Genomic DNA, 26,697 nt, shown 5'->3' on the forward strand with positions numbered 1-26,697 from the left:
TACTAACTATCTTAAACAATGAATGATGTCAATGTTCAAATCCCAGGGATAAGTTGAAGACTCTGTGGCTACTCGTGGTATGTTGAAGGAAACCTGCTCTTGACCAGGTTACAGGCGGTAATACGCTGCTATTCCACACACTGGAGTTTGTTCAAGTTACTGTTAAAGGAACATCTCCTGGTGTGTACTGAAGACACTTCTACTGGTTTGCTCAGTCTTGTTGATACTAACTTCATTTTAAACCCAGAGATTCAGGATTCTTTTTCCAGGAACATCAAATCTTAGAAATGAAAGGTGTACTTTCTGTTTCACATTCCTGTACTTAAAGAGATGGCCCTGTTTAAACTCATTTGACTAACCTTTTTCAAAGCATACGTTGTAGTCGATGTGCACCACCTCTCCAGTTGTCATGTCAATCAGCACGTTGTCAAGGTGACGGTCGCCGAGGCCAATAATGTATCCCACCATGGACATGACGGCAGTGGATCTGGCGTAGGACTGCAGCACAGAACAATGAAGCTGTCAGAAAAATGTTGACTGACGACTTCACAAGGCCTGGTTTTTAAATCACGGCTTCATAGGACTCAATACTCTGTTATCATTGAAAAAGGAAAAAAAAACAAGCAAGAAGTTACCTGAGTGACTCTCCACCACTCGCTGGGCGTGGTGCAGGAACACCAGAGCTCTTTGGCCAGCAGGTTGGACGGTGTGGTCTCCATCAGCTCTTTGAGGACGTCCTTCATGACGCTGAGGGGCCAGTCCCGCCGGGTCACGTCCAGACTCAGCCCCACGGCCTTTAGAGCCGGGCCGATGCGGCTGTAGTAGAGCTCACTGGGCCGGGGCACTGGAGGCACCGGCTGCTGCAGGAACGAGTCCTGGGCCTTGGAAGACATTTAAAATGCCAATGAACATTAGGGGTGTAACAATATATCGTGCCACGAAATTTTGCCATACAAAAACATCACGATACGTGTCGTGGAGGTGGCAAACTGTATCACGATATTGGGTTATTAATATTAATCTATTGTGTTGAATAGTAACGCGCATCCGACCACACGTGCCGACCGCGCCTCGACCCGCGGACCAAAATCTTCCTCCTCAGAAGAAACTAGTACCGTTTTGGTCCCGATCACGGGACTCTTGCAGGGTTTTGAGCTCTGAACTTTTACTGATGTAAGGCTGGTGTAGAGTTAAGCCTTACCTTATTAAATTAAACCTTTTTGGGGTGGTGAGTAGGATAAACACGGGGAAACTTCTGCTGAGTTCCAGTGTACTTTAATGTCCCTCAACAGTGTAGGATTTTAGAACATCAACACAGCACCTAGTGCCGTACTGTGGCGTATCACTCCGCCCAATCTAAAACAGACTAATCACTACAGATAAACTGACTAGTGTCATTATAGTCCCTGATTTACATCACAATATAAAGAATATATTTATAAAATAATCAACCCTGAATTACCAAAATAACCTTCTTAACAAAAATAAATCTCCTCTTCCACTTATGAGGTGAGCATGAATCAATCTGTTTTATGATGTAAAATTGTATGTATTTACTTTTATTTATTTATTTAATTTTAGTTGTTAAATTTCTGGAAAAGAAAAAAGTCAAGTCAAACATGAGAAAAACTATTCAGTTTGTGGGTAAATATTTGTACTTGTATGAAACTGAAGATCATAATGCAAACCTGACATTTACTTTTAGTTCAGTTTGTGGAAAATGGTTTGCCTGGCTTTCTCTTTAAAACTTAAACAGTTATAAAGCATTACGAACTGTAACAATAGGGCAAACGTACAGTATTGTTTTTTATTTTGTGTAAAATAAAAGCAATTTTTTCCAGTCATATGTTCCTCATTCAAGGTTGTTAAAAAAATACTGCTATAATATCGTATTGTATCGTTATCGTGACCTCAATATCGTGTATCGTATCGTGAGATTAGTGTATCGTTACACCCCCAATGAATATACAAAAATTTAAAATGTAAAAATATTTAAAAGAAAGAAAGAAAAGAGCAGTAGACACCAAAGTCCATCTTCCCAAAGTAGACCGTAGCTAGTAGAGCTGTGGAAGGATGATGCTGAGACAATCCAGCACACGAGAGCCAGGTGGAAGAGACAAATCATCACTCATACAGCTGCTGGAATGATGCAAAGTGTGGGTTGGAAGGGGGAGATGTGCCAGGCAGACGTGGTCTGCTCTAGCACTGTTCCTATGGGATATACAGGCGTTTGGACTGACTTTGCTGTAGCTCCTGAAATCAGCCCCCAGCCAGTTCAGAATCAACAGGGAGTCTGTAAACATGGGCAAGTTGGCAAAGCCCAATCATCCGAATCAGTATCGTGAAGAAGAAGAAAAAAAAAAAAAAGGGTATTGGACTGTGATGGCCACAGCCACACATGCCAGTTGAAGAGGGTAATATCCTACACACTAGGCCCTCATTACTTATTTGATATATAATTTGTTTGTTTATAATCTTACACTGTTTAAATAGAGTGCACATGTTTCTTCATTGTAAGGTTATAGTTCATTTTTTCTGTTTATATTAATCTTTATTTTCTTGTTTTGAGTTACCATGCTGGTGGAGGAGTTACCTTTCCTGGGGCCTCATTTAAAATGGAGTGCGTAGGATTCATACTAAAAGTGCACGTACACTCAAAAGCCGAAAATGCCGGGCGCAAAAAAAATCCGGATCAATAAAACCATGTGCATGCAGATTTGCACGCAACGTTCCTTTATGAATCACAGACCTGCGCAGCTGAATCCGCCTCTAATCCCGCCCCCTACACGCCCATAAATGCATATGGATCAGCCTACTGAGCATGCGCAGTGGCTTCCTGCAGCCTGTTTGGCGTCAGAATCATGGATCTATTATAAAACGGTCAGAATGAATGAGAAGTAGCAGCCACCGTGACACTGACTTTCACGGAGACAGAGATGTTGTAGATGATGTGGAGGACAGGAAAACCACATTATTTGGTGGTCACAGTAAAAGTTAGAATAAGTATATAAATAGTATACAATAAAATAAAGCGAGTGAGTGGCAGCACGCCGTTGCTGCGCTAAACGCCGTGAGTTCCCCGGTGCAACAGGGGGGACATGTCCCCCCGTCTTTTCAAAACCATGTTTTTTTTCCCCTTACTTTTTACAGTTTAAAAACTAACGGTAGGCTCAGCCTTAAATTGCAAATTATCAAGACACTGTATGAAAGCGATACGAGAACGGCCCCGCCGGCCCGCTTCACCCCCGCTCCCCCTCCTCCTCTCCCGTCTCCCCTCAGAGCTGCTCAGGGCGGGTTTATGGTTCTGCTTTCCTTTAACGCAGAGCCTACGGCGTAGCTGCGCGTCGCCGCGTACCCTACGCCGTAGGCTCTCGTTTTAACGCGGGACCCTAATTTAGGCACCATACACCCGCACGTAAAGGTTTCACGCGCGCGTAAAACTCATATATATGAAAAAAGATCTGTGTCCCTTTAGGGGCTCCGTGGGGCTCCCTAAAAGCAGCCCCTCATTTGTTCTGTCCTAAAGCGGGTGAAGGAGAGGCTGCAGCTCCAGCAGCACCAGAGTCCTGACTGACTGAGCTTCACACACAGAGGGACACGATCAGCGCTATTTTATTTTATTTTATTATTTTATTATTTTAAGTCTGATATATGTTGTGATGTGTGATGACATTATTAAGAGTATGACATGAATCTGGCTTCATTTCACCACCTCAATCCCTGCGTCGCCTGTTCCCCGTGTCTTAAGTAAATTCTTACGGGAGGGTGAGGGTTGCCGTAGAGATACGCAGATTTTTAGGTTAGTTTTTTCTTTTTAGATCCGAGGATTTGCGTAGAAGGTGGCTTCCGCAACTTTCAGGCGCTTTTTCTGCGCAAGCAAGCTTTATAGATGAGGCCCCTGGTGGGGCAAAAGGCGTGGCCAAGGGTGGAGAACTGCTAAATCCTGTGGCATGCCCATTAAGCCATACCATGTGCTGTTATGTTAGAGGGGGGGGATTTGGGGTTTAGTTGGTTTCCTTTTGTATTAGTTGTTATGTTGCTAATAGTTTCAGTGTAGTTCTGGTTTGTTGACTCCTTTTATAAACCTGGATAATGAGTTTTGGTTTATATATACATTTTTGTAGTAAATAAACCCCTTTTTCTTAAACCAACTCCTGTTCTCCTCCTTGCTGACTGCTTGGTCCCTAACATGGACGCAGAGTTCCAACAATAAAGGTAAAATAGTTAAATAAAAATAAAGGTTTGCTCTTCACCTCCTCCAGTCATTCTTAATGTCACTCAGCAGAGGAAGTAGCTTACCTTCTGAGCCTGCAGCACGGCCTCTCTCTGCTGCCAGCGCTTGTAGAGGCCAAACAGAGGTGTGGCCCCGTCCACCCACTGGATCAGGCCTGACCGGGTTCCCAGGGGAGTCACGGAGTAGTGGCGGGCGTGGAAGTGGGGGTTCTCCTGCTGGTTGATCTTGGTGAACATGGTGTTGACAATCGACAGGAACTGCATAATGCGCTCATCCAAATGCAAATCTTCCAGACCTGTGAAAAGTTTTAATTATTGTTAAATTAAAACCATTTAGAAATACCGAATGTGAAATTATTTAGAGGTTTTATTTAGAGGTTTGGGGTCCACAAGACCGTTATTGCCTCCTTGGACCTGCATGAGGACAACAGAAAATAAATTAAAGAGTTGGATCAATCGGACAGGAACCAAAGACCCAGAAACCTTTCAGAGATTCAAGGTGATGGTCAAGGTCAGCTCAAGGTCAGGGTACATGTGTCATATCAGAGCAGCTGTCACTGAACCAAGTGGACTCCACTGTGACAGCAAATCATGGAGTCAAAAGTCATAGTCAAAATCCATGTTGACAAGCCAGAGCTTTTGAGAGGAAGTCAAACGGGCAGAAGAAACAAAGCTTTACAGGAGGTCAAACTATTTTTAGTCTGTGTATATTTATGACTAGTTTTGTCAATGTCAGTGGCTCTTCCACCAACATATTCTGTGTGTGGTTATTGTGTTTTCACCAACTTTTTCATTGCAATCCTCTAATGTCGAGCTTTGCTTTCAATTATGATAGTCACCATACGATTGCGTCTCTCGCTCCGGCCGGGAAACTACCGGTGTCCTCCCGTATTAATACCTTCCCGTATTATAATCATTTAAAAAAAGTATTCCTGTACCTCTCCAACCTGAACCGTCACCAGCCTGGTGAGAACTGCCCCTGCTGCTGCCGGGGGGCAGTTCCTGCCAGGCTAGTGGCGGTTCCTGCCAGGCTAGTGGCGGTTCCTGCCAGGCTAGTGGCGGTTCCTGCCAGGCTAGTGGCGGTTCCTGCCAGGCTAGTGGCGGTTCCTGCCAGGCTAGTGGCGGTTCCTGCCAGGCTAGTGGCGGTTCCTGCCAGGCTAGTGGCGGTTCCTGCCAGGCTAGTGGGGGCAACGGGAACAAAGTCGGAACCCAACGTGAGAGAAGGCCTTTCTGACAAAAAGGCAAAGACTTGGTTTAAATATCTTGAAAAAAGGGGGCACGGTGGTGCAGCAGGTAGTGCAGCCGTCTCACAGCAAGAAGGTCCTGGGTTCAATTCCCGCCGGGGACGCTGTGAGCTCTGAATGCGTGTTAGTTCCTCCATGACTTCAGCACCCTGGGTGGGGTTGGAGAAAGTCTTTCTGTGTGGAGTTTCTCCCCGTGTTCCCTTGGTAGCTAATGGGAGCTACCCTCACAAACACATGCAGCAGTCCTGGGCTCTACTGCCCCCTCTGATGGGGGGGGGGATCTGGCCAGAATAATGTGATCCTTCCACGCGCTACGTCTGGCAAGTAAACGTAAACGTTACAGGTACTAGTACTTGAATTGCTGTATTGAGTCAGCTTTAGTTTTAATTTTGAATTGAGAGTCTGCTTAAGTGTCTATTTGAGACTCAGCCTTATTTTATTTCTGAATTTTATTTAACTGTATTTGTATTACATTTTTGAATAATGCACCTGGCCTAATTGGTTTGCTGATGTTCTTGAGCTTTTTCTTTTGAATTTCATTTATGAAACACTTCACCAATAAAAATATGGATTTAAAATCTTCTCTTCTTAGTGTATTCAATTGATTAGTCATCCACTGCAATTTTGCAATGTCCTAGAATTCAAATCCTTTATTTGAGGACCTTTAGCAGATATGAGATTAAAATGTGATTAATTAATTCTAAATCCTGTAATTAATTAGATTCATTTTTTTAAATGGCCTGACAGCACTAATTCCAACACAAAACCCTGCTGTGAGCCGTTTGCATACCTTTAAACAGATAGGGGTAGTTGCGGCCGTTGGAGCCCAGGAAGAAGAGCTTCTTGGGCTTGGTCTTGGTGGGCAGGATGGTGATGGTTTTGCCAACGCTCTGGATCGTGACGGCGTCTGATGCCGACGCCTCGCCGGGCAGGGCCATCTCTGTGGCCGTCATGGAGGCCAAGCGAGGGCTGATATCATCCAAGTTCAGCAGGTAGCTCGCTCTCTTCTGAGCACGCTGCTGCAGGCTCATCATGATCTGTCCAACACAGGCCACACGCAGTTAAGCTAGCAATATCTCATTAATGGCAGAGTATTCTGGAACTTCTGGGCATGTCTTAGGAAAAGAATGTTCACTGCTCCTTCAGGACGTCGTTATGCCCAACCTGTGTGTAAGTCTTTTATCCCCTCAGCTGTTCGGCTATTAAATTTAAATTTATCCTTATGAATTTGTTTGGAATGTGTATTTAGGTACTGTGTACCTTCTAGGAATGTGTATACAGTGTTTGTATAGACTGCTTTTTAATTAATTTATTGGTATCAGCACTTTTTTTTAAATGCAACAAATTGCAGGTTTTTGCACACAGCTGCCAACTTTCTCTGTGTTCTATTGAATGTGATATGTGTGTGTTATGTGTGTGTTTGGGCACGAGCTGCCAAATCAAATTGCCCTTCAAGGGATTAATAAAGTTGTTTTGAATTGAATTAATGCCTGAAGTGCAGAATGCAGATGCAGGTGCGTCCAAACGTGCAGCACCTGCTTGAAGGGAAGCCAGCTGCTGGCTGGGTTTGCAGGGTTGACCGGGTTCTTGAGTCGGTCCAGGGCAGAGGTGATGGCGTCCCCGTAGGTCTGCTGGAACCACGTCTCATGTGGCGTCTCTGCTGGAGCAGCCGTGATGCTACAGACGTGATCCAGGGCAAACACCACAGGACGCATCAGAGCAGAGTGCTTCTCACGCATGATGGCGATCTTCTCATCCCTGCAGCACAAACATCACAACTAAATCAAACCAGCACAAATAACATGCTTAAACTGCAGTTTCTCCTCATTATATCGTCTTTTAGATTCACAAAAACAACGGATTCATTAACAATCAAGTGCAAGTACGAATATCCACTTTTATAATATGCAAATCCAGTTCTGAAAAACATGTTTGTTATGTTAAACCCAGTAGAACACAGTTATCATTTTAGAGCCATCATCCATGCTTCTCAAGGATCCATTAGCAAACATCAACTGTAGCTGCAGCTCTGCAGGAATGACGATCTCTTGTGTCAAGGCTGATACAGACTGATACATCCCTCCATCTATTCAGTGTTATTCATCCAAGCTTCCAGTGGCTGGCTGTTGTGTAGACATCAGATCACTGCTGGGGAATCCCCCGTATCCCCTGATGAAGCTACTCTGCTTACAGAGAACATTTGCTGCACTTAGGTTTCCAATACAGTAGAGCAGGGACAGAAGGCTTTATCATTGATTTTTGAGAGCAGTCAACACTGTTATAATAAGTCAAACTGCAGCGTTGATATCCCGTCTCTGTCGAGATGTGGAACACTGGAAGAGATGATCTTCTGGATACCTTACTCGAGGCTACACATGGTCAGAGACAAGAACCAATGGCAAACATACAAGTTGCTTGACTGAATGTTGTTAATGATGGCGGAGCTTCTGCCCAGCCACAGTTCATCCCAGAGTAGAGTCTCTCTGCAGCTCCGCCACACTAGAACCACCGAGAGACGTACTGACACACAGGCCACGGTTACATGATGGTTTTAATTCGGAATTATTCCCAATTAAATAATTCAGAATTAAACTATTTTGCTTGGAGTTTACATGGAAATAGTAATTCTGAATTGAGGTTTACATGGAAAACACGTTTGATGGTCTTTCTCCAATTCCTCTCCAGGTCTGGGGGTTGGGAAGGTTCTGATTGGATAGGGGGGGGGACCGGAAGTTAAACTACCGGAAGAAAAACTAACTTAGCCGCTATAACTTTGAAAAGCTCATAATTTTTGTGTTTCCTGTTTCCATCTGTTCTTTTAATTATTTTTATTTATTAAATAAATGGTCTCTGCTCTTGACCAGCGTTTACTGCGTGCTGCATCTTGAAACTTTGTTTGGAAAACCAGCCCAGTGGAATATAAGCGTCATGGAGACAGGGAGGGAACGAGCAGAAAGAAAGGGTTTAATTTAAAGAGGAATTAGTGTATACATGATCACGGAATTATCCTATTTGGATTTAAAATCTGAATAAACCGGCCACTTATGATGATAATGAGGTTAGAGAATGGGAAGATAAAGACATGGCTCAGAGGCTGAATTTCTAATTTATTCAGCAAAAACAATCAAAAGCTTGTTTTTAAGACATTCAAGGCCTGTTTAAGATAGGTATTAGACGCCATAATAGGTCTCCTTTAAGTTTAATTCGGAATGACCATTTTCATTCAGAATTAGATCTTTACATGGTAATTTTTACTCATTTTAAATCTGATTTAATTTTAATTCTGAATTAAAGAGGAATTAAACTTCCCATGTAAACGCAGTGAAAAAGCCAGTTTTAGGATGGGATGTTTCTAATGGTGTTGACACTTGAAGCAATAACAATATCGGTGTCAGAGCAGCCAAAACAAGTGACCTGAAGCAAGTCCTGCTGTCCTTAGTTACTGTCTGTCTGCACTGCTTACGGGTTTGCCATGAGACTGTAAAGAACCTGGTCCCAGGAGGTTTTAGACCTATTTGGGACATAAAGGGGCCACCTTTGGTCCAGGGTTATTTAAGCAGGACTTAATTATGCCGTGGATGTTTGCAGTGACAGTCCAAACAGAGAAGCCGCAACTTACAGTCGTCACAACTGCAGAGGAAGTGCAGGATCAACGCTGCACATGCACTGCAGGGTAAGAGCAAAACAGCTCTTTGACTTTTACTGAGTTTCATTTGGGATGGCATACGTTGAGATCTCCTGTTGGTGAAACATGTCCATAGGTGGGTGAGTCTCACCTGCGGAGTGTGTTGTTGTTCTGCACTCTCTTGACCTCGTCCTCCAGCTGCTGGATCCTGCGCAGGACGTGCATGTGTTGCTGCTGCAGCACGCCCAGCCACAGCTCGTCCCAGAGCAGAGTGACTCTGCGCAGCTCCCCCACCAGCTGCTGGACCTGGAAACACAGGACGCTCAGCAGCTGATTACCACCTACTGGACGCCTGGACGTCTGATCCGTGCGGGGCACGTGCACTTCTGCTGTCCTGATTGGAACAGAGGATTTTTTCCCCTGTGGGTTGGTGGACGCTGCATAAGCTTGTCTGGCAATAGAGGGAATGAGCATGACGTCACAGATGAGACTTCACAGCGGGTTACGCCCACTGAGTGTCAGAAAGACTGAGGCCCAATCTCAATACTCCCCCTACTTTTCTTCACTCGCCCTTCTTTTCTCCACTCGCCCTTCTTTTCTTCCCTAACCCCTAAAAAAGAAGGGGGAGATTTTAGGGCACTTGAGATCTAGGGCACTTGGCCCAGGTGCCTGTTCCATTTCTCCTACTCCCCCTTGTTTTCATCCCTAACCTGAACAGGAAGCAGAGAGCCAAAAGCTGTTTTAATTTCAGCTGTAGTGCTGTTAATATGGCAATTTATTAAGTTTTAATATTTTTTCAGGCATAAAGGTAACCTTTATGATCCACAACCGGGGCTCAGTTTATCCAAATAACGCCTGTTAAGAAATTTGACCCGATGTTTTCGGAGATGAGAAGAGCCGCCGCCCCCGGGGAGCAACCTCAGCTCACAGCCCGAGATCAGACGTATCCGCCGGGTCAGGCTGCTGCGTCGTCCCGGGAGAGAAACCTGCAGCTCTGTTGAGAATTACGCTGGCTGAAATAAATCATTTAGGAAGATGTTGGTTTAATAGATGAAATCTAACAGTTGTAGCTACGCCTGTTAAGAAATTTGCTCCGAAATTTAGAGATTTCTGTCTGCCGGCTCCGGAGTTTGGGTCCGCGTTAAATCGACGCAGAGCCTACGCCGTAGGGTACGTAACCTACGCCGTAGGCTCTGCGTTGGTGTAACGCGGAACCATAAATCCCTTTATTCTGGCGTGATCTTCTACAACTTTATCTGAAAGTGTGTAAATTACCCAGATAACAGCTGGATTACTTTGTGGTTTCTGAAGACTATTATATCAGAAACATCCTAAACAAATCTGACGAGTCACAGGATTATTTCTCTCTATTTCTCTGAGACGAGTCTGCCTGTTTGCCTTCGGTCGGCGAGTCAAATCGACACAGAGCCTGCGGCAAAAGCATTCTGGGAAATGTTCATACCCCCTCGCTCGCCAAGTCAGCATCTGCAAACCCTCGATCCGTAGGGGCTATTCTCAGCCCCTAGCCCTCGTTATGCCCACTCCCCCTAGGTGAAAAGAGGAATTGGGACACCACTACCTTCACAGGAACGCGCAAAAGTTAGGGTTAGTGAAGAAAACGAGGGCGAGGGAGAGTATTGGGACGCAGCCTGAGTGTCAGAAAGACTGAGTGGCAGAAAGACTGAGTGTCAGAAAGACTGAGTGGCAGAAAGACTGAGTGGCAGAAAGACTGAGTGGCAGAAAGACTGAGTGGCAGAAAGACTGAGTGGCAGACTGTGCAATCGACTGTACTCATAGATTTGAGTTATCGTTTTACAGACTGCCGAAAAATAAGCTTAAGAGAGACAAATGGATCACTGCAATTCACAGAAACAACTGGATTCCAGACACCGAAACGTGGATTTGCGGTTCCCATTTTGTATCAGGTAATGTTGGATTTTTGGGTAGCTGGTACTGGATTCGTGGCCTAATATTGATGTCCATGGCCCACTGGTTCTTGGTGAATGTACCAAATATTAATGTCCATGGCCCACTGGTTCTTGGTAACTGTACCAAATATTAATGTCCATGGATCACTGGTTCTTGGGGTAACTGTACCAAATATTAATGTCCATGGCCCACTGGTTCTTGGTAACTGTACCAAATATTAATGTCCATGGATGACTGGTTCTTGGTAACTGTACCAAATATTAATGTCCATGGACCACTGGTTCTTGGTAACTGTACCAAATATTAGTGTCCATGGACCACTGGTTCTTGGTAACTGTACCAAATAGTAATGTCTATGGCCCACTGGTTCTTGGGGTAACTGTACCAAATATTAATGTCCATGGACCACTGGTTCTTGGTAACTGTACCAAATATTAATGTCCATGGCCCACTGGTTCTTGGTAACTGTAACAAATATTAATGTCCATGGACCACTGGTTCTTGGTAACTGTACCAAATATTAATGTCCATGGCCCACTGGTTCTTGGTAACTGTACCAAATATTAATGTCCATGGCCCACTGGTTCTTGGGGTAACTGTACCAAATATTAATGTCCATGGACCACTGGTTCTTGGTAACTGTACCAAATATTAATGTCCATGGCCCACTGGTTCTTGGTAACTGTACCAAATAGTAATGTCCATGGCCCACTGGTTCTTGGGGTAACTGTACCAAATATTAATGTCCATGGACCACTGGTTCTTGGTAACTGTACCAAATATTAATGTCCATGGCCCACTGGTTCTTGGTAACTGTACCAAATATTAATGCCCATGGCCCACTGGTTCTTGGGGTAACTGTACCAAATATTAATGTCCATGGACCACTGGTTCTTGGTAACTGTACCAAATATTAATGTCCATGGCCCACTGGTTCTTGGTAACTGTACCAAATAGTAATGTCCATGGCCCACTGGTTCTTGGGGTAACTGTACCAAATATTAATGTCCATGGACCACTGGTTCTTGGTAACTGTACCAAATATTAGTGTCCATGGACCATTGGTTCTTGGTAACTGTACCAAATAGTAATGTCCATGGCCCACTGGTTCTTGGGGTAACTGTACCAAATATTAATGTCCATGGACCACTGGTTCTTGGTAACTGTACCAAATATTAATTTCCATGGACCACTGGTTCTTGGTAACTGTACCAAATAGTTATGTCCATGGCCCACTGGTTCTTGGGGTAACTGTACCAAATATTAATGTCCATGGACCACTGGTTCTTGGTAACTGTACCAAATATTAGTGTCCATGGACCATTGGTTCTTGGTAACTGTACCAAATAGTAATGTCCATGGCCCACTGGTTCTTGGGGTAACTGTACCAAATATTAATGTCCATGGACCACTGGTTCTTGGTAACTGTACCAAATATTAATTTCCATGGACCACTGGTTCTTGGTAACTGTACCAAATAGTAATGTCCATGGCCCACTGGTTCTTGGTAACTGTACCAAATATTAATTTCCATGGACCACTGGTTCTTGGCAACTGTACCAAATATTAATGTCCATGGACCACTGGTTCTTGGTAACTGTACCAAATATTAATGTCCATGGACCACTGGTTCTTGGGGTAACTGTACCAAATATTAATGTCCATGGACCACTGGTTCTTGGGGTAACTGTACCAAATATTAATGTCCATGGACCACTGGTTCTTGGTAACTGTACCAAATATTAATGTCCATGGACCACTGGTTATTGGTAACTGTACCAAATATTAATGTCCATGGACCACTGGTTCTTGGTAACTGTACCAAATATTAATGTCCATGGACCACTGGTTCTTGGTAACTGTACCAAATATTGATGTCCATGGACCACTGGTTCTTGGGGTAACTGTACCAAATATTAATGTCCATGGACCACTGGTTCTTGGTAACTGTACCAAATATTAATGTCCATGGACCACTGGTTCTTGGTAACTGTACCAAATATTAATGTCCATGGACCACTGGTTCTTGGTAACTGTACCAAATATTAATGTCCATGGACCACTGGTTCTTGGTAACTGTACCAAATATTAATGTCCATGGACCACTGGTTCTTGGGGTAACTGTACCAAATATTAATGTCCATGGACCACTGGTTCTTGGGGTAACTGTACCAAATATTAATGTCCATGGACCACTGGTTCTTGGTAACTGTACCAAATATAAATGTCCATGGACCACTGGTTATTGGTAACTGTACCAAATATAAATGTCCATGGACCACTGGTTCTTGGTAACTGTACCAAATATTAATGTCCATGGACCACTGGTTCTTGGTAACTGTACCAAATATTAATGTCCATGGACCACTGGTTCTTGGTAACTGTACCAAATATTAATGTCCATGGACCACTGGTTCTTGGGGTAACTGTACCAAATATTAATGTCCATGGACCACTGGTTCTTGGGGTAACTGTACGGGTCACTGTCAAGTCCAACTGCCTTTAATTTAAGCTGATAATCAGCTGTTATCCCGTCTTCTCCACTAGTTGCAGCTGTTTCTACCCCTCGGGTGCGGTAAGGGGGCTGGTCCCGTGGGGAATGTGACGTAAATGCAGACCCTCTATACGGGAGCAACCATATCCCATAGTGAGACATCGAGCCAAATATTATGAAACAGAACTTTAGGTTATTGACATAACCCCGGTTTCTCTGAGTGAGACGTCTCACCAGACAACCCTTCTTGCTTGGGCGAGTGAGGAGAGATGCTCATCTTGAATGACGTGGTGTCGTCCGTACGGGATATTTAAGGTAGGTGGTGCTACCTGCGGCGGACGGACACGTTTCACCAGCCAATCAGGATTGTTGTAATGAGATTAATGCTTTTGAGGTCTGCAGTGGGCCGTGCTTCCCATAGTGCACCGGTCGGCAACCCAAAATGTTGAAAGAGCTATATTGGAGCAAAAACACAAAAAACAAATATGTCTAGAGCCGCAAAAAATGAAAAGTCTTGTATCAGCCTTAGAATGAAGGCAAATGTCGAGAAAAAAGTCAAAATGTCGAGAAAAAAGTTGAAATGTCGAGAAAAAAGACAAAATGTCGACATCAATGTTGAAGTACAGTCTTGAGAAAAAAGTCGAAATTTTGAGAAAAAATTCAAAATGTCAAGAAAAAAGTCGAAAAGTCGAGAAAAAAGTCGAAGTGTCGAGATTTAAAAGGAGAAGAAAAAGGAAGAAAAAGAGAAAAAAAGAAAAAAAAGAAGGGAAAAAAAGAAAACAGAAAAAAAGGAACAAAAAGAGAAAGAAAAAAAAAAGAAGAAAAAGCTCCAGGAGCCACTAGGGCAGCGCTAAAGAGCCTCTAGAGCTGCGAGTTGCCGACCCCTGCCATAGTGAAAAATCTCACTCATATCACTCAGAGAACCGGGGTTATGGAAATAACCTAAAATTATCTGATATTGTGTGCATTTTCAGCTAGGACGTCTAAAAGATTGCCAAAAAAAAAAGTCCTTTCTCATTGTATTTACATTAACATTGTCCTACTGTGCCCAGCCTACCTGCAGAACCATGGTAGGGTTGGCTACGGACAGCTTCTCCACGATCTTGCTGTAGCAGTCCTGCATCATTGCCTGGTCCTGGCTGGAGCAGTTAGCCAGCTCCTCTGCTGCTCCACCTGGTCCTGCAGCCTCCAGCTGATCCTCCTCCTCCCCACCCAGGTCCTCTCCCTGCATGCTGCCCAGGAAAGTGGGCAGAGCTGGAGGCAACTTGGCCCCTGATAACACACAATATTTTAAGTAGAAGTAATCAGTGGCCTTAATAATGATTGGGCCATTCAAGTACATATTTTCAAGTTTACATGCCTTTGGAACGTAGTATAGTCATGCAGGCTTCAACATATCAAGCAATGGACATCTCAGAATTTACAAGGTACACTTAAAACAGACCAGAAATGACTGTTTCCAGTTTAAACATTAGCACTGGTGCTGTCAGGCCATTAAAAAAAATAATCTAATTAATCATATTATTTATAATTCATTAATTAATCACATTTTAATCTCATATCTGCTAAAAGGTCCCCAAATAAAGAATTTGAATTCTAGGACATTACAAAATTGCAGTGGATGACTAATCAATTAAATACTCTAAGAAGAGAAGATTTGAAATCCCTATTTTTATTGGTGAAGTGTTTCATAAATGAAATTCAAAAGAAAAAGCTCAAGCACATCAGCAAACCAATTAGGCCAGGTGCATTATTCAAAAATGCAATACAAATACAGTTAAATAAATAAAATTAGGAAATAAAATAAGGCTGAGTCTCAAATAGGCACTTAAGCAGATTCTCAATTCAAAATTAAAACTAAAGCTGACTCAATACAGCAATTCAAGTAATAGTAGCTGTAACGTTTACAGTGGAACTTGTCCGGACAAGTGTTTAAATGATAATTCAGGCTGGAGCAGCTCCGCTGATAGGAACATTATTTTTACAAAATGTACAAATCACCACGTTCTTGTTGATAGTCCTGTGTTCTTTCTTTTTTATTTTTTATTTAACCTTTATTTATCCAGGAGAAAGTCTCGTTGAGATTAATAATCTCTTTTACAAGAGAGTCCTGGCCAAGACAGGCAGCAACATGGTTACAAAAACAAATAACATAAGAACAATTTATAACAATTTTTTTTATACATAAACTTGCCGTTCAAAGGCCCAGCAAAGATTATCTGAGTCTCCCCTGAGTCGTCCAGGTCTTTGTTAGTTTGACCAGCAGCAGGAGGGAAGTGACCTGTTACTGCCAAGTGAACTACGGCTCCCTCAATGGGACATATTTAAAATACTCACACATTTTGCCACTCATAATTACCATATTGTCCGCACTATAAGGCACACCTAAAAGCCTTTAATTTTCTCAAAAACCGGCAGTGCGCCTAATAATGCAGTGCGCCCTATATATGATCATCACGGTAATGTCTGTTACTGTAGTCAGGGGGATTGTGGGTAATGTAGTCAGGGGGATTGTGGGTAATGTAGTTGATGTCGCCGAAGTAACGGCGCTAAAAACGTCAGGAATCGTCACAGACGTTCAAGACAACAGCAGCAACGCTGACTCGCATAATGACTTGAATCTTTGACGAGACGGAGCAAAGCTGGTTTTTATTTTGTTAATAAAGTTTGACTTACTTTTCTTGTTTTTTTTTTTGCATTTGCTGTAGGATTTTGTAGCATTTCCTGTAGCACAGCTCCATCAGGTAGATACGTAACTCAACCCCAGCCACTGTAGTACGGTATTTTACCAGATATTTAGTGTGCCTTATATATGTAAAAAGTTTTAAAATGCGTCATTCGTTGGAGGTGCGCCTTATAATGCGGAAAATACGGTAATTGCGTTAATTTCATAACGCGTTATTAGTAGTGTCATTAATTAATGTAATTAACGCACTAAACTGACAGCCCTAACAAGCTCATTAGGAGATGTACACATATGTGAAAACAGCATTTGTGAATACCTGCGTTCTGAGCCTCCCCTCCCAGGGAGAGTGAGCCCACTATGGCCGGGTACAGGATGAGATGTGGGGAGTCCTGGGCCACTCGACACAGCAGGCTGCAGATGCTCTGCCGGATGTACGCCTCGGGATGATTGAGACGGGAGAACAGCTGGGGGATTATACCTGGAGAACACAAGGTAGGAGAAGATTACAAGATTACCACAGATAACCCATGTGGCCACACATCACTTATGTAATATTTTTAATATTGCGTACCCCTCCAGGGTGCCGTAGGCGTGGACGCCAGGCCCAGCTCCAGGCCCTCCCTCAGTTCACCTGCATGCTTCACCAGCAGCCGGAGGAGACGCAGGGTTGCCATGACAATCACATCATCGTTGCTCTGTTTACTAGTTTGACAAGTCAACAGGAGTTTTGGGTCGTCCTCGTCTACAGGGACCTAAAACACACAAGAGTCCCTGAGGATGGACGTCTGAGTGGAAGGACGTCTCCCGTGTGATCCTTCACAAACAAAGACAAGCCAGCAGAACCTGGAGGGCGTTTCCAACTCTCACCTGCCCCGCGTTCAGTTTGAGGAAGGTGAAATAGGCGTGGCAGGAGACGCGGTAGAGGCCGAACATGCGGCCCACCACCCGTCTCCAGACCCGGATCAGCCCCTCGGTGACGTGCTGCTCCGCCTCGCTGAGCCAGGGGCAGGAGCTGGTGAGCTGCCGCCAGATCACGTCCACCATGTCGTCGTCGTCGTCCTCCTGCTGCAGAGCCATGTCCTCGTCCTGGGAACAAATACAACACACATGCTAGGAACTGCAGTAGGACGAGTTCAGAGATTCAAAACATCCAAAATAAAAGACATTCTTACAGATTTCAAAACTGCCATCGTATTTCAGGACTTTTTTTCACATTTTACTTTTCCTTCATATAATACTCTAAGATTCCATGATATAGCAGAGCAGTAAACTGTTCTATTTGCCTTTAAAGCCCAGCAGAAACTGCTTCCAAACTACATTCAGGATTTGTTCCAAATAAAAGAAACCCGCTATGACCTGAGGGGGAAACTCATGTTTGAGATGACGACAGCAAGAACTAATATTAAAAAGAGATGGACATCAATTAAGGCTAGAGAAATTTGGAATAGTTGTGACAACGACCTAAAAATGTGCAGTTCTATCTTCAAGTTTAAGGAAATGTTAAAGAAAATACTGTAAATAAATATACAACACTATAATTATAAAGTATATTATCAAAAACATTCTAGAATGTAAAACGTCAATTTTATATTTTGTCTTATTTATTTTTGTCTTCTTTATGTATTGTTTGTTTCAACGGAGTAAAGCTAATGTCTCATATTTAAGCCGATCATAAGATAAAAAGGCACTATAAGCTACGGCTTCAGCTACACCTTTTCAGCAAAATAAATGTTCATTTTACCTTTTCATCTTGTTTTGTAAAAAAGTGTGTACAAGCCGAAATAAAGATTAATTCATTCACTCATTCACTCATTCATTCATCTTTAACCCTTTCTTGACAAATGTCGCGAATCCCCCTCCAACCGTTTCTGGACTGAATGCAGCCAGGCTAGGGCGAGCTCCACAGCAGAAACACTAATCCCGGATGTTCCTACAGAAATGGACTTGGGCAGTGAGTGCTTCACTTCTGCTGCGTTTCATCATCTATTCTTCTGATTTCTTTTGTGTTGGGATTCATTTAAATGTTCAAGACGGTGGTGTGTTCTCTGCCAGCGGCTCCAACTCTCCACTACTTCTGTGTCTTTCTATGCGTCCTTAATGTGACCTGTTCCACAACGTCACCGTTTATATCACCCGGACCCGGTACACATACGAATGCAGTAACAAGTGCATTACACAGCGTTTGAATAAGAGCAGCCACTGTTCAGCTCTGTGCAGTTTTATCTGCAGCATGAGGTAACAGCAGCTAGCATTACAGCTACGGTTCCCCACAAACTCAATCAACATAACGTGTATAACCAGGGAGGGAACCACACTTCATCTAGTTTACTCAAACATTGTGAATGTTTTTTCAATTCAAAATACTTTATTAAACATAAACACTATTCTTTGTTAACTTTTATAATTTTTACGAGTAGCAAGTTTGTTCTACACATTAGTTTTATACAGCATATATTTATCATTGAGGAAACCTTTTCCAATGTTTTCTTGTTAGTTGGCACATGCCTCAAACAATCACTCCAGCCCCCTGTCCACCACTATGACCTGTAATCTGTGGCAGGTGTTACAGATCACTTAGGTCGTGCACAAGACTCACAAAGACCTTGTTCCTCTGGCCCATTCATACCACAAATACATGCCTACTCTGACCCGTGAGCTGCTCTGCTGGTTTAGAACAGGAAACCATGAAAAAACGTGTATAGACATGTATAGTCACTTAACTGCTCCCGTTTCCCTTGCACTTAACTCTGATGTGTTATTTTTTCTATATTACTTTAATATTTATATAGATATTTTTATATTTTGTACTTTTATATTTAGAATTTTAACATTCTCGTTTTAATTTGGTTGCACCAGCTGCAACTCTGCACAATGAGCCTATTCTGTTCTGTGCAGGTTGGATCTAAAGCAGTCTCATATGTTCACTGTTGAACATTTTGCACAATTATTTAGAAGGAAAAAAACAAAAACAAGACTGGGGTGTGCACAAAATCCAGACTCTACCTGTATACCCGTTGTTCGACACATGGCCTGTCTTATAATACCAAAGATGGCGTCCTTGTCTTCTTCACTGGTGGCTGCTGGCAGCAGCTCCTCTATATCTTTCTTTTCCTCTGGAAGGAGAGGCAATCCCTCTCCTTGGCTGGAGAGAAGAAAACGTATTCCAAATTCATATTCCTACAGTTCAACTTTTACAAAGCTGATGGGCCTGAAAATAAAAGATTACTCAATCTAGTTCAAAGCTAGTCTAAACTGCAGCATGTGTAGCATATGTAGACGAAGCAACACCGCAGCCAATTACAGAAAAAAAAACTTTTCTTCATCTTTTCTACAGTAGAATACTTGGCTGGAATGAGCCAGGTCAAACTGTGAATGAAGCCACTGACCTTGCGTTGTCCACCACCTTCCTGCCCCAGCGGTAAGCCCAGCTGGCCAGAGCTGCCCAGGACTTGGCCACTTCTGGAGCCAGGCTGGTGGAGAGCTGGTAGAGTTGGCCCAGCACACAGTCTGCTTCTCCAACACCCACACTCACTGCAACACCAGCAGCACCAAAACCATCACACATCCCAGACCAATATTTCACCTTTTTGAAAACAATAACATGGACTGTGTTTCCATGCATCAATAACCCTTTTAAAACCCGAATATTGGCAATAACCCGAATTTGCACGGCCACGTAAACACCAATAACCCCTTTGAATAACCAGAATTTGCTCATATTCAGGTTTTTAAAAACCCCAATATGAGCCCTGGGTTACTCCTTTTAAAACCTGAATATTGGGTCATGTAAACGCCAAACGGAATATCCCCATCAAATGGAACAGGAAGTTGTTTTCTGCACATGCTCTGTTCACAAGGAATCCTGGTCTTTTGAGTCCAGGAAGTTCTTATAAACACGGAGAAACCAAGACCAGGAGGAGACTAATCACTTCATAAATGGAATGAAGGATATGAACATTTCTGCATTTGTAGAAAGTACCGGGATAGAAGATTTACAAGAAGGTGAGAGAAAAGTTGCACGAAGCAGCATTTGTTTTGAATTTGGATACAGGAAGAAGAAGCAGAAATAACAGGAATTGCGTTGTGATGTTCTCCGTGCGTCACTGTTTGATCCAGATATCCCGAATGATTAATCACCATGTATACAGGGATAACCCTGTTTGCTCACGCATGGAAACTGAATATTTTGACTGCATGTAAACGTAGTCAATCAGCATCACAAAGGGTAGTTCAGATTACTCAAAAAAGACTCAGCCTAACTCAAAATAAATAAAAGTGTGTCCAGTGTTTTGGCCAGTAGAGCATCAGGGCCACTGAACAAAAAAAATTAAAAAACAATGCTAAGAAAAAGTCAGGATTCTAAGTCAGGAGTCTGACTCTAATCCCAGAATTGTATCTTTCCTTTCTTTGGTGGCTTCTGTAAACTAATCTGTTACTTGCGTTACCTGAAGTCTCTGCAGTGATGTAGGGAATGCTCTGGTCCTCCATAGGAAGCTCCAGCAGGGCAGCGATGTTCTGGCTCAGAGGGGACGCGTTGCCTACAGAACATGAGTTACCTGCTCCGGAATTCTTTAAAACCTGGAGAAAAAAAACACACCCCTTTAGTGATGTATTTTTTTCCTGATGATAGTAGGCCCCCTCACTGCAAATATTGGTTACAAAGAGTGCTGCATTTCCATTAGATCCCAACAGTTACTAAAACCAGGAACTGGGGGGAGCGAGCGAGCTGTGGCATTGGTGGTTGCTTGTGGAAAAACCCGGGTGTGGGACGGGCCCAAACCATCAGGCAGCTCAAGTGGGGAAAGAAGGCACAGACCGGAGGGAATCACTCCCCTCCGAGGGGAGGTCTGTGGGGAAGGAAGTGGGGCGATGGTCCAACCTCAGATCCAGGGAAACAGTCTGGGTTCCCTCTGAACTGTGGAGCAGTGGACCAGCTGGAGACTCTTGCTAGAATCTTTGAGGAGCATTGGCGCTCACGCAACTAGTCTAATGGTGCTTTTCCACTAGCACCTACTCAGCCCGACTCCACTCGCCCCCGTTTTACGCTTCTCCACTAGGGGTCTAACATGTCGATTAGATACTTTTTCTGCATCTATTCTGTCGAGGTTCTAAGCGGCTGAGTCGGCTGTATCTGACATCATCACACTACAGGCCACCGATTGGTCGGGGGGTTGGAGTCAGACGTCTGAGTCAGGAGGAGGAAATCAGAGAAAGAGACTCTGACGGATTCTGGTTCATTAAATTCAACCAGGCAATGGCAGCAGAAGTCTGTTTCATGATCCAACTCTGAGGGTCAGATGTTCATAAACCTGGTGCTGAGGAGAGAATTAAAAAGGGATCTAGACGGTGATAAGAAACGACCAGATCTACCAGGAGCTCTGTCTCTTCATTGCTGCTCACGGCTCCAGCTGACTTTTCAGCAGCAGAGACAAACTAACAAAAAAAAAAAAAAGCGGTGCCGCTTGAATCTTCTCTCACTCTCATTTTTTAAATTGATATTGAACACAAGCCACAGACCCAGCAGCACATCTATCATCTCCCCCAGGTTCTACATCTTTAGTGTTGTTGTCTTCTTCCTTTAGATCACACAATCAAATATGTCACAGCAGCTTCACTCCAACCTCCTACTTCCCATCTGGGTGTCTAAAATAAACGAGGGCGAGGCGAGTGGCGCTGAGTAGGTGCTAGTGTAAAAGCGCCATATGTGTATTTTGTAGCTAGAAGCCATTGAACTGTGTCTTCTGAGGGTTCCCTGGGGGGTCCGGGGTTCTACAAATGTAAAAGCTGCATAAAACGCCTTTTGGTTCTCCCACGGTTTATTTTTCTTTTCTTTTTTTTTTTTAAATCTTTTTATTAAACACAAAACATAGTTACATACTTGGCTTAAGACACAGATTCCCCCTCAGAACCTTTGTGCATCTTCCCATACAGTCAATCAGCAATAAAACATTCAGGAGTCATTTAAATATACATCTTACACCAAAAAGGGGAGACCGAAATTAGTTATAATGACAAATAAAAATACTACCGTTACTAAGAGTAAGAAAACAACCATAACAAATGTATATGCATACATGTACATATATTCCTACCATACAGAAAAGAAAGAACAAAAGAAGGCTAACAGGATTTATGCGCTTTTCTTCTCTAGGTCTTGGCCATCAGATCTCCAGGCTTTACCCTCAGGGACTCTCAGGAAGTATCTTGAGCTTTTAAAAATGTTTTATTCATGGATTCCAAATATTATAAAAATGGTTATTGGACCCTCTTAGTGTGCATTTTATCTTTTCTAATTTTACATATAACATTAGATCAGTCATCCATTCTCCCATGGTTTCTAAGAACTGTCATGGACCACAGGTATTGTTTGGTATTTTTGGAGTGTCAGAAAGACTGAGTGTCAGAAAGAGTGTGTGGCAGCGTAAACTTTCAGTTTGAGCAACTGGAAAACATCTAAAATGGGAAAGAGCTGTTGTGGGATCGACTGTAATAATAGATTTAGCAAGAAATCTGAGTTATTGTTTTACAGACTGACGAAAAATAAGCTTAAGAGAGACAAATGGGTCGCTGCAATTCACAGAAACAACTGGATTCCAGGCACCGAAACGTGGATTTGTGGTTCCCATTTTGTATCAGGTAATGTTGGATTTTTGGGTAGCTAACGTTAAACGGTCAAATCATAAAGTTCCGTGTCCTCATCACTTTAATTTCTACAACAAATCCTGCCTTGAAGTCGGACCAAGTGTCAAGACTTTTGTCTGCCTTCAAGCTTTGCTTCGTGTATTTCCCCGGCGTAGAAATTAAGTTCATATAAATATCAGAAACTGGATTCGTGGCCAAATATTAATGTCCATGGACCACTGGTTCTTGGTAACTGTACCAAATATTAAAGGTATTCTCCCTGATGTGGAAGAGCTAGCAAGAATTTTGAAAGAGGCACCTCTAAGCCCTGCCCATTCGGTCCGAATGATATGGATTGGTCCAGGTCCAGGAAGGGAAAGAACCAATCAGATGCCTTCATTTTAAACCACGCCCCCCCGCCCTGTCCCATGCGCGCACTCGCTTCCAGCCCCCCGTGTCCATTTCCCACGGGTCCTCCTGGGCTCACAGTGTCCCAGTGTAACCCCCCTCCCTCCCCTCTGCCACGGACCCCCAGTAGTTATTTCCAGAGCGGGTCGGTCCCGCTGTGTGTGTGAGAGCGGGGAGCAGAGCCGTTAGCCGTCCGGGCTGCTGCTGCAGGACTCTCTGCCCAGCAGGACTCTCTGCCCAGCAGCAGCTCCTGCAGCAGCAGCCCGCGGGGACACGAAGAGCCGCCGCAGCCGTGAAGAGCCGCAGCAGCTCCGACTCGGAAGCTGTATGGGGGTCCGTGGGGATGTAGGCGTCTCCATCACGGCGAGAGCGGAGAGCGCCGGTGCGGCTGGCGGAGCGCTGCGGTGCCGTGCAGGCTCTGTTGCCACAGCTACGCCGTAGGGTACACCGTAGCCTACGGCGTAGGGTACGGCCCCCTACGGCGTAGGGTACGGCGTAGGCTACGGCGTAGGGTACGCCATAGGCGTACCCTACGCCACTTTCTCTAAGGAAAGTGGCGCCTCCTTAGAGGAGGCGCCACTTTCAAATCTTGCTAGCTCTCAGAAGTTGCATAGAATAACTTTAATGTCCATGGACCACTGGTTCTTGGTAACTGTACCAAATATTAATGTCCATGGACCACTGGTTCTTGGTAACTGTACCAAATATTAATGTCCATGGACCACTGGTTCTTGATAACTGTACCAAATATTAATGTCCATAGACCACTGGTTCTTGGGGTAACTGTACCAAATATTAATGTCCATGGATCACTGGTTCTTGGTTACTGTACCAAATATTAATGTCCATGGACCACTGGTTCTTGGGGTAACTGTACCAAATAATAATGTCCATGGATCACTGGTTCTTGGTAACTGTACCAAATATTAATGTCCATGGATCACTGGTTCTTGGTAACTGTACCAAATATTAATGTCCATGGACCACTGGTTCTTGGTAACTGTACCAAATATTAATGTCCATGGACCACTGGTTCTTGGTAACTGTACCAAATATTAATGTCCATGGACCACTGGTTCTTGGGGTAACTGTACCAAATATTAATGTCCATGGACCACTGGTTCTTGGTAACTGTACCAAATATTAATGTCCATGGACCACTGGTTCTTGGTAACTGTACCAAATATTAATGTCCATGGACCACTGGTTCTTGGGGTAACTGTACCAAATATTAATGTCCATGGACCACTGGTTCTTGGTAACTGTACCAAATATTAATGTCCATGGACCACTGGTTCTTGGGGTAACTGTACCAAATATTAATGTCCATGGACCACTGGTTCTTGGTAACTGTACCAAATATTAATGTCCATGGACCATTGGTTCTTGGTAACTGTACCAAATATTACTGTCCATGGACCACTGGTTCTTGGTAACTGTACCAAATATTAATGTCCATGGACCACTGGTTCTTGGGGTAACTGTACGGGTCACTGTCAAGTCCAACTGCCTTTTAATTTAAGCCAATAATCAGCTGTTATCCCGTCTTCTCCACTAGTTGCAGCTGTGTTTTCAGTGCAGTAAGGGGGCTGGTCCAGTGGGGAAGTGACATCAATGCAGACCCTCTATTGGGAAACCAGTTCTTACACTGGGGTAAAACCTAGTCCAAGTTCTGGTTCCGTCAACCTCTGATCAAAAACATAAGTCTGTGCTTTCCAATTTAAGGCCAATCTCTTAACTGGCTTTCCTTTCCAAAGTTCTTGAGATTCTTGCAGCAGGAAGATTTTTGGAGTCAACAAAGTGTGTGCATGAAAAGCTTCAGTGTGGTTTTAAACCCTGTCACAGGGAGGTGTGTGTGCTGTGTCGGTCTGTTAGCGGCCTTAGATACGGATGGATTCTTAATGCTCTCCTTATAGATCAAATAACTGCATACCTGCTTCAGTTGAGGCGTCATATCCTTCCACTCAGCCAAAAACCATTTGCAGAGTGTGAGCAGGGAACGACAGGCAGCACCCTCGTTCTTCCCCACGTTGCAGTAGGACAGGGCCGCCCTGCTCAGCATCTCCATGGAGGTCAGTGACTGCCCTGTGGACCAAACCAAAAAAAGGCATTTTTTAGGGGAATTGAACAGCAGATTGCCAGATTACGTTTATTCCAGTTTTGAGATCACGCGAGAATCGCAACATCATGGAGTAATCTTGTTTTAAGACAATTTGCTACCTTGCTAACTAATGCAAATTTTCACCATGTGTTGTCCTTTTTGCTTTCACCTTATAAAACTTTGGGGGTGGGCCGCTCGGTGGCGCAGTGGGTTAAGCGGCGGCTCATATACTGAGGCTACAGTCCTCCTCCTGCAGCGGTCGCGGGTTCGAATCCAGCCCGCGCACCTTTGCTGCGTGTCTTCCCTGTTCTCTCTCTACCCCTTTCCAGTCTGCATCTCAATAAAGGGCCACTAGAGCCCAAAAAAAATCTTTAAAAAAAAAAATTTAAAAATTAAAAAAAAATAAAACTTTGGGGGTGATCAATTAAAAAGTATACTCTTTAAAGCCATATCCTAGTAGCACTTGATAAAAACCTGACAAACCCTCTATGGTTGTATAAAAATACCCCAGTGGATAGGATAAATCACCAAAGTGTGCTATAAACAGGGTGCACATATGGCGCTTTTCCACTAGTACCTACTCAGCGCAACTCAACCCGCCCCGGTTTTGCGCTTCTCCACTTGGGGTCTAACGTGCCGAGTAGATACTCAGTATCTATTCTGCCGACGTTCTAAGCTGCTGAGTCGGCTGTCTCTGACCTCACACTACAGGCCACGATTGGTCGGGGGGTTGAAGTCAGACGTCTGAGTCAGGAGGAGGAAATCAGAGAAAGAGACTGACTCTTATTGTTCATTTTATTCAACCAGCAACAGCAGCAAAAGTCTGTTTCATGATCCAACTCTGAGGTGCAGATGTTCATAAACCTGGTGCTGAGGAGAGAATTAAAAAGGATCTAGACGGGCGATAAGGAACGACCAGATCTATCAGGAGCTCTGTCTCTTCATAGCTGCTCACGGCTCCAGCTGACTTTTCAGCAGCAGAGACAAACTAACAACAAAAAAAAAGCGTTGACGCTTGAATCTTCTCACTCTCATTTTTTAACTTGATATTGAACACAAGCCACAGACCCAGCAGCACATCTATCATCTCCTCCAGGTTCTACATCTTTAGTGTTATTGTTTTCTTCATTTAGATCACACGTTCAAATACGTCACAGCAGCTTCACTTCAACCTCCTACTTCTAATCTGGGTGTTTAACAAGAAACTAAGGCTGCGTCCGAAATCCCACACTTCCACCCTAATGAGTATGCAAAATGAGTATGTGAGATTTTTTAGTGCGTCAGAAACATTAGAACGTACTCAATAGTAGCCTATGCTCTATCCATACTCATACTCATGGTCGTATACTCACCCAG

At 43.7% G+C, this 26,697-nt stretch overlaps 1 protein-coding gene across 1 annotated transcript in view; it reads right to left on the bottom strand.

The window, feature by feature from the left end:
- Positions 1-26,697, bottom strand: part of smg1 (SMG1 nonsense mediated mRNA decay associated PI3K related kinase) — a 125,340-nt gene that overhangs the window by 32,910 nt on the left and 65,733 nt on the right. The window contains exons 30-43 of the mRNA XM_061712520.1: positions 25,174-25,325; positions 20,657-20,789; positions 19,598-19,742; positions 19,215-19,353; positions 17,079-17,297; positions 16,783-16,963; positions 16,528-16,689; positions 14,583-14,797; positions 9,254-9,408; positions 7,013-7,235; positions 6,268-6,514; positions 4,300-4,529; positions 636-881; positions 360-498 (exon numbers count right to left, since the gene is read on the bottom strand). Coding sequence (XP_061568504.1) covers positions 360-498; positions 636-881; positions 4,300-4,529; positions 6,268-6,514; positions 7,013-7,235; positions 9,254-9,408; positions 14,583-14,797; positions 16,528-16,689; positions 16,783-16,963; positions 17,079-17,297; positions 19,215-19,353; positions 19,598-19,742; positions 20,657-20,789; positions 25,174-25,325 — 2,586 coding nt within the window. The remainder of the gene's footprint in view (positions 1-359; positions 499-635; positions 882-4,299; positions 4,530-6,267; positions 6,515-7,012; positions 7,236-9,253; positions 9,409-14,582; positions 14,798-16,527; positions 16,690-16,782; positions 16,964-17,078; positions 17,298-19,214; positions 19,354-19,597; positions 19,743-20,656; positions 20,790-25,173; positions 25,326-26,697) is intronic.

The sequence above is a fragment of the Cololabis saira genome, chromosome 21 (genome assembly GCF_033807715.1).
Source record: "Cololabis saira isolate AMF1-May2022 chromosome 21, fColSai1.1, whole genome shotgun sequence".
Classification (NCBI taxonomy): domain Eukaryota; kingdom Metazoa; phylum Chordata; class Actinopteri; order Beloniformes; family Belonidae; genus Cololabis; species Cololabis saira.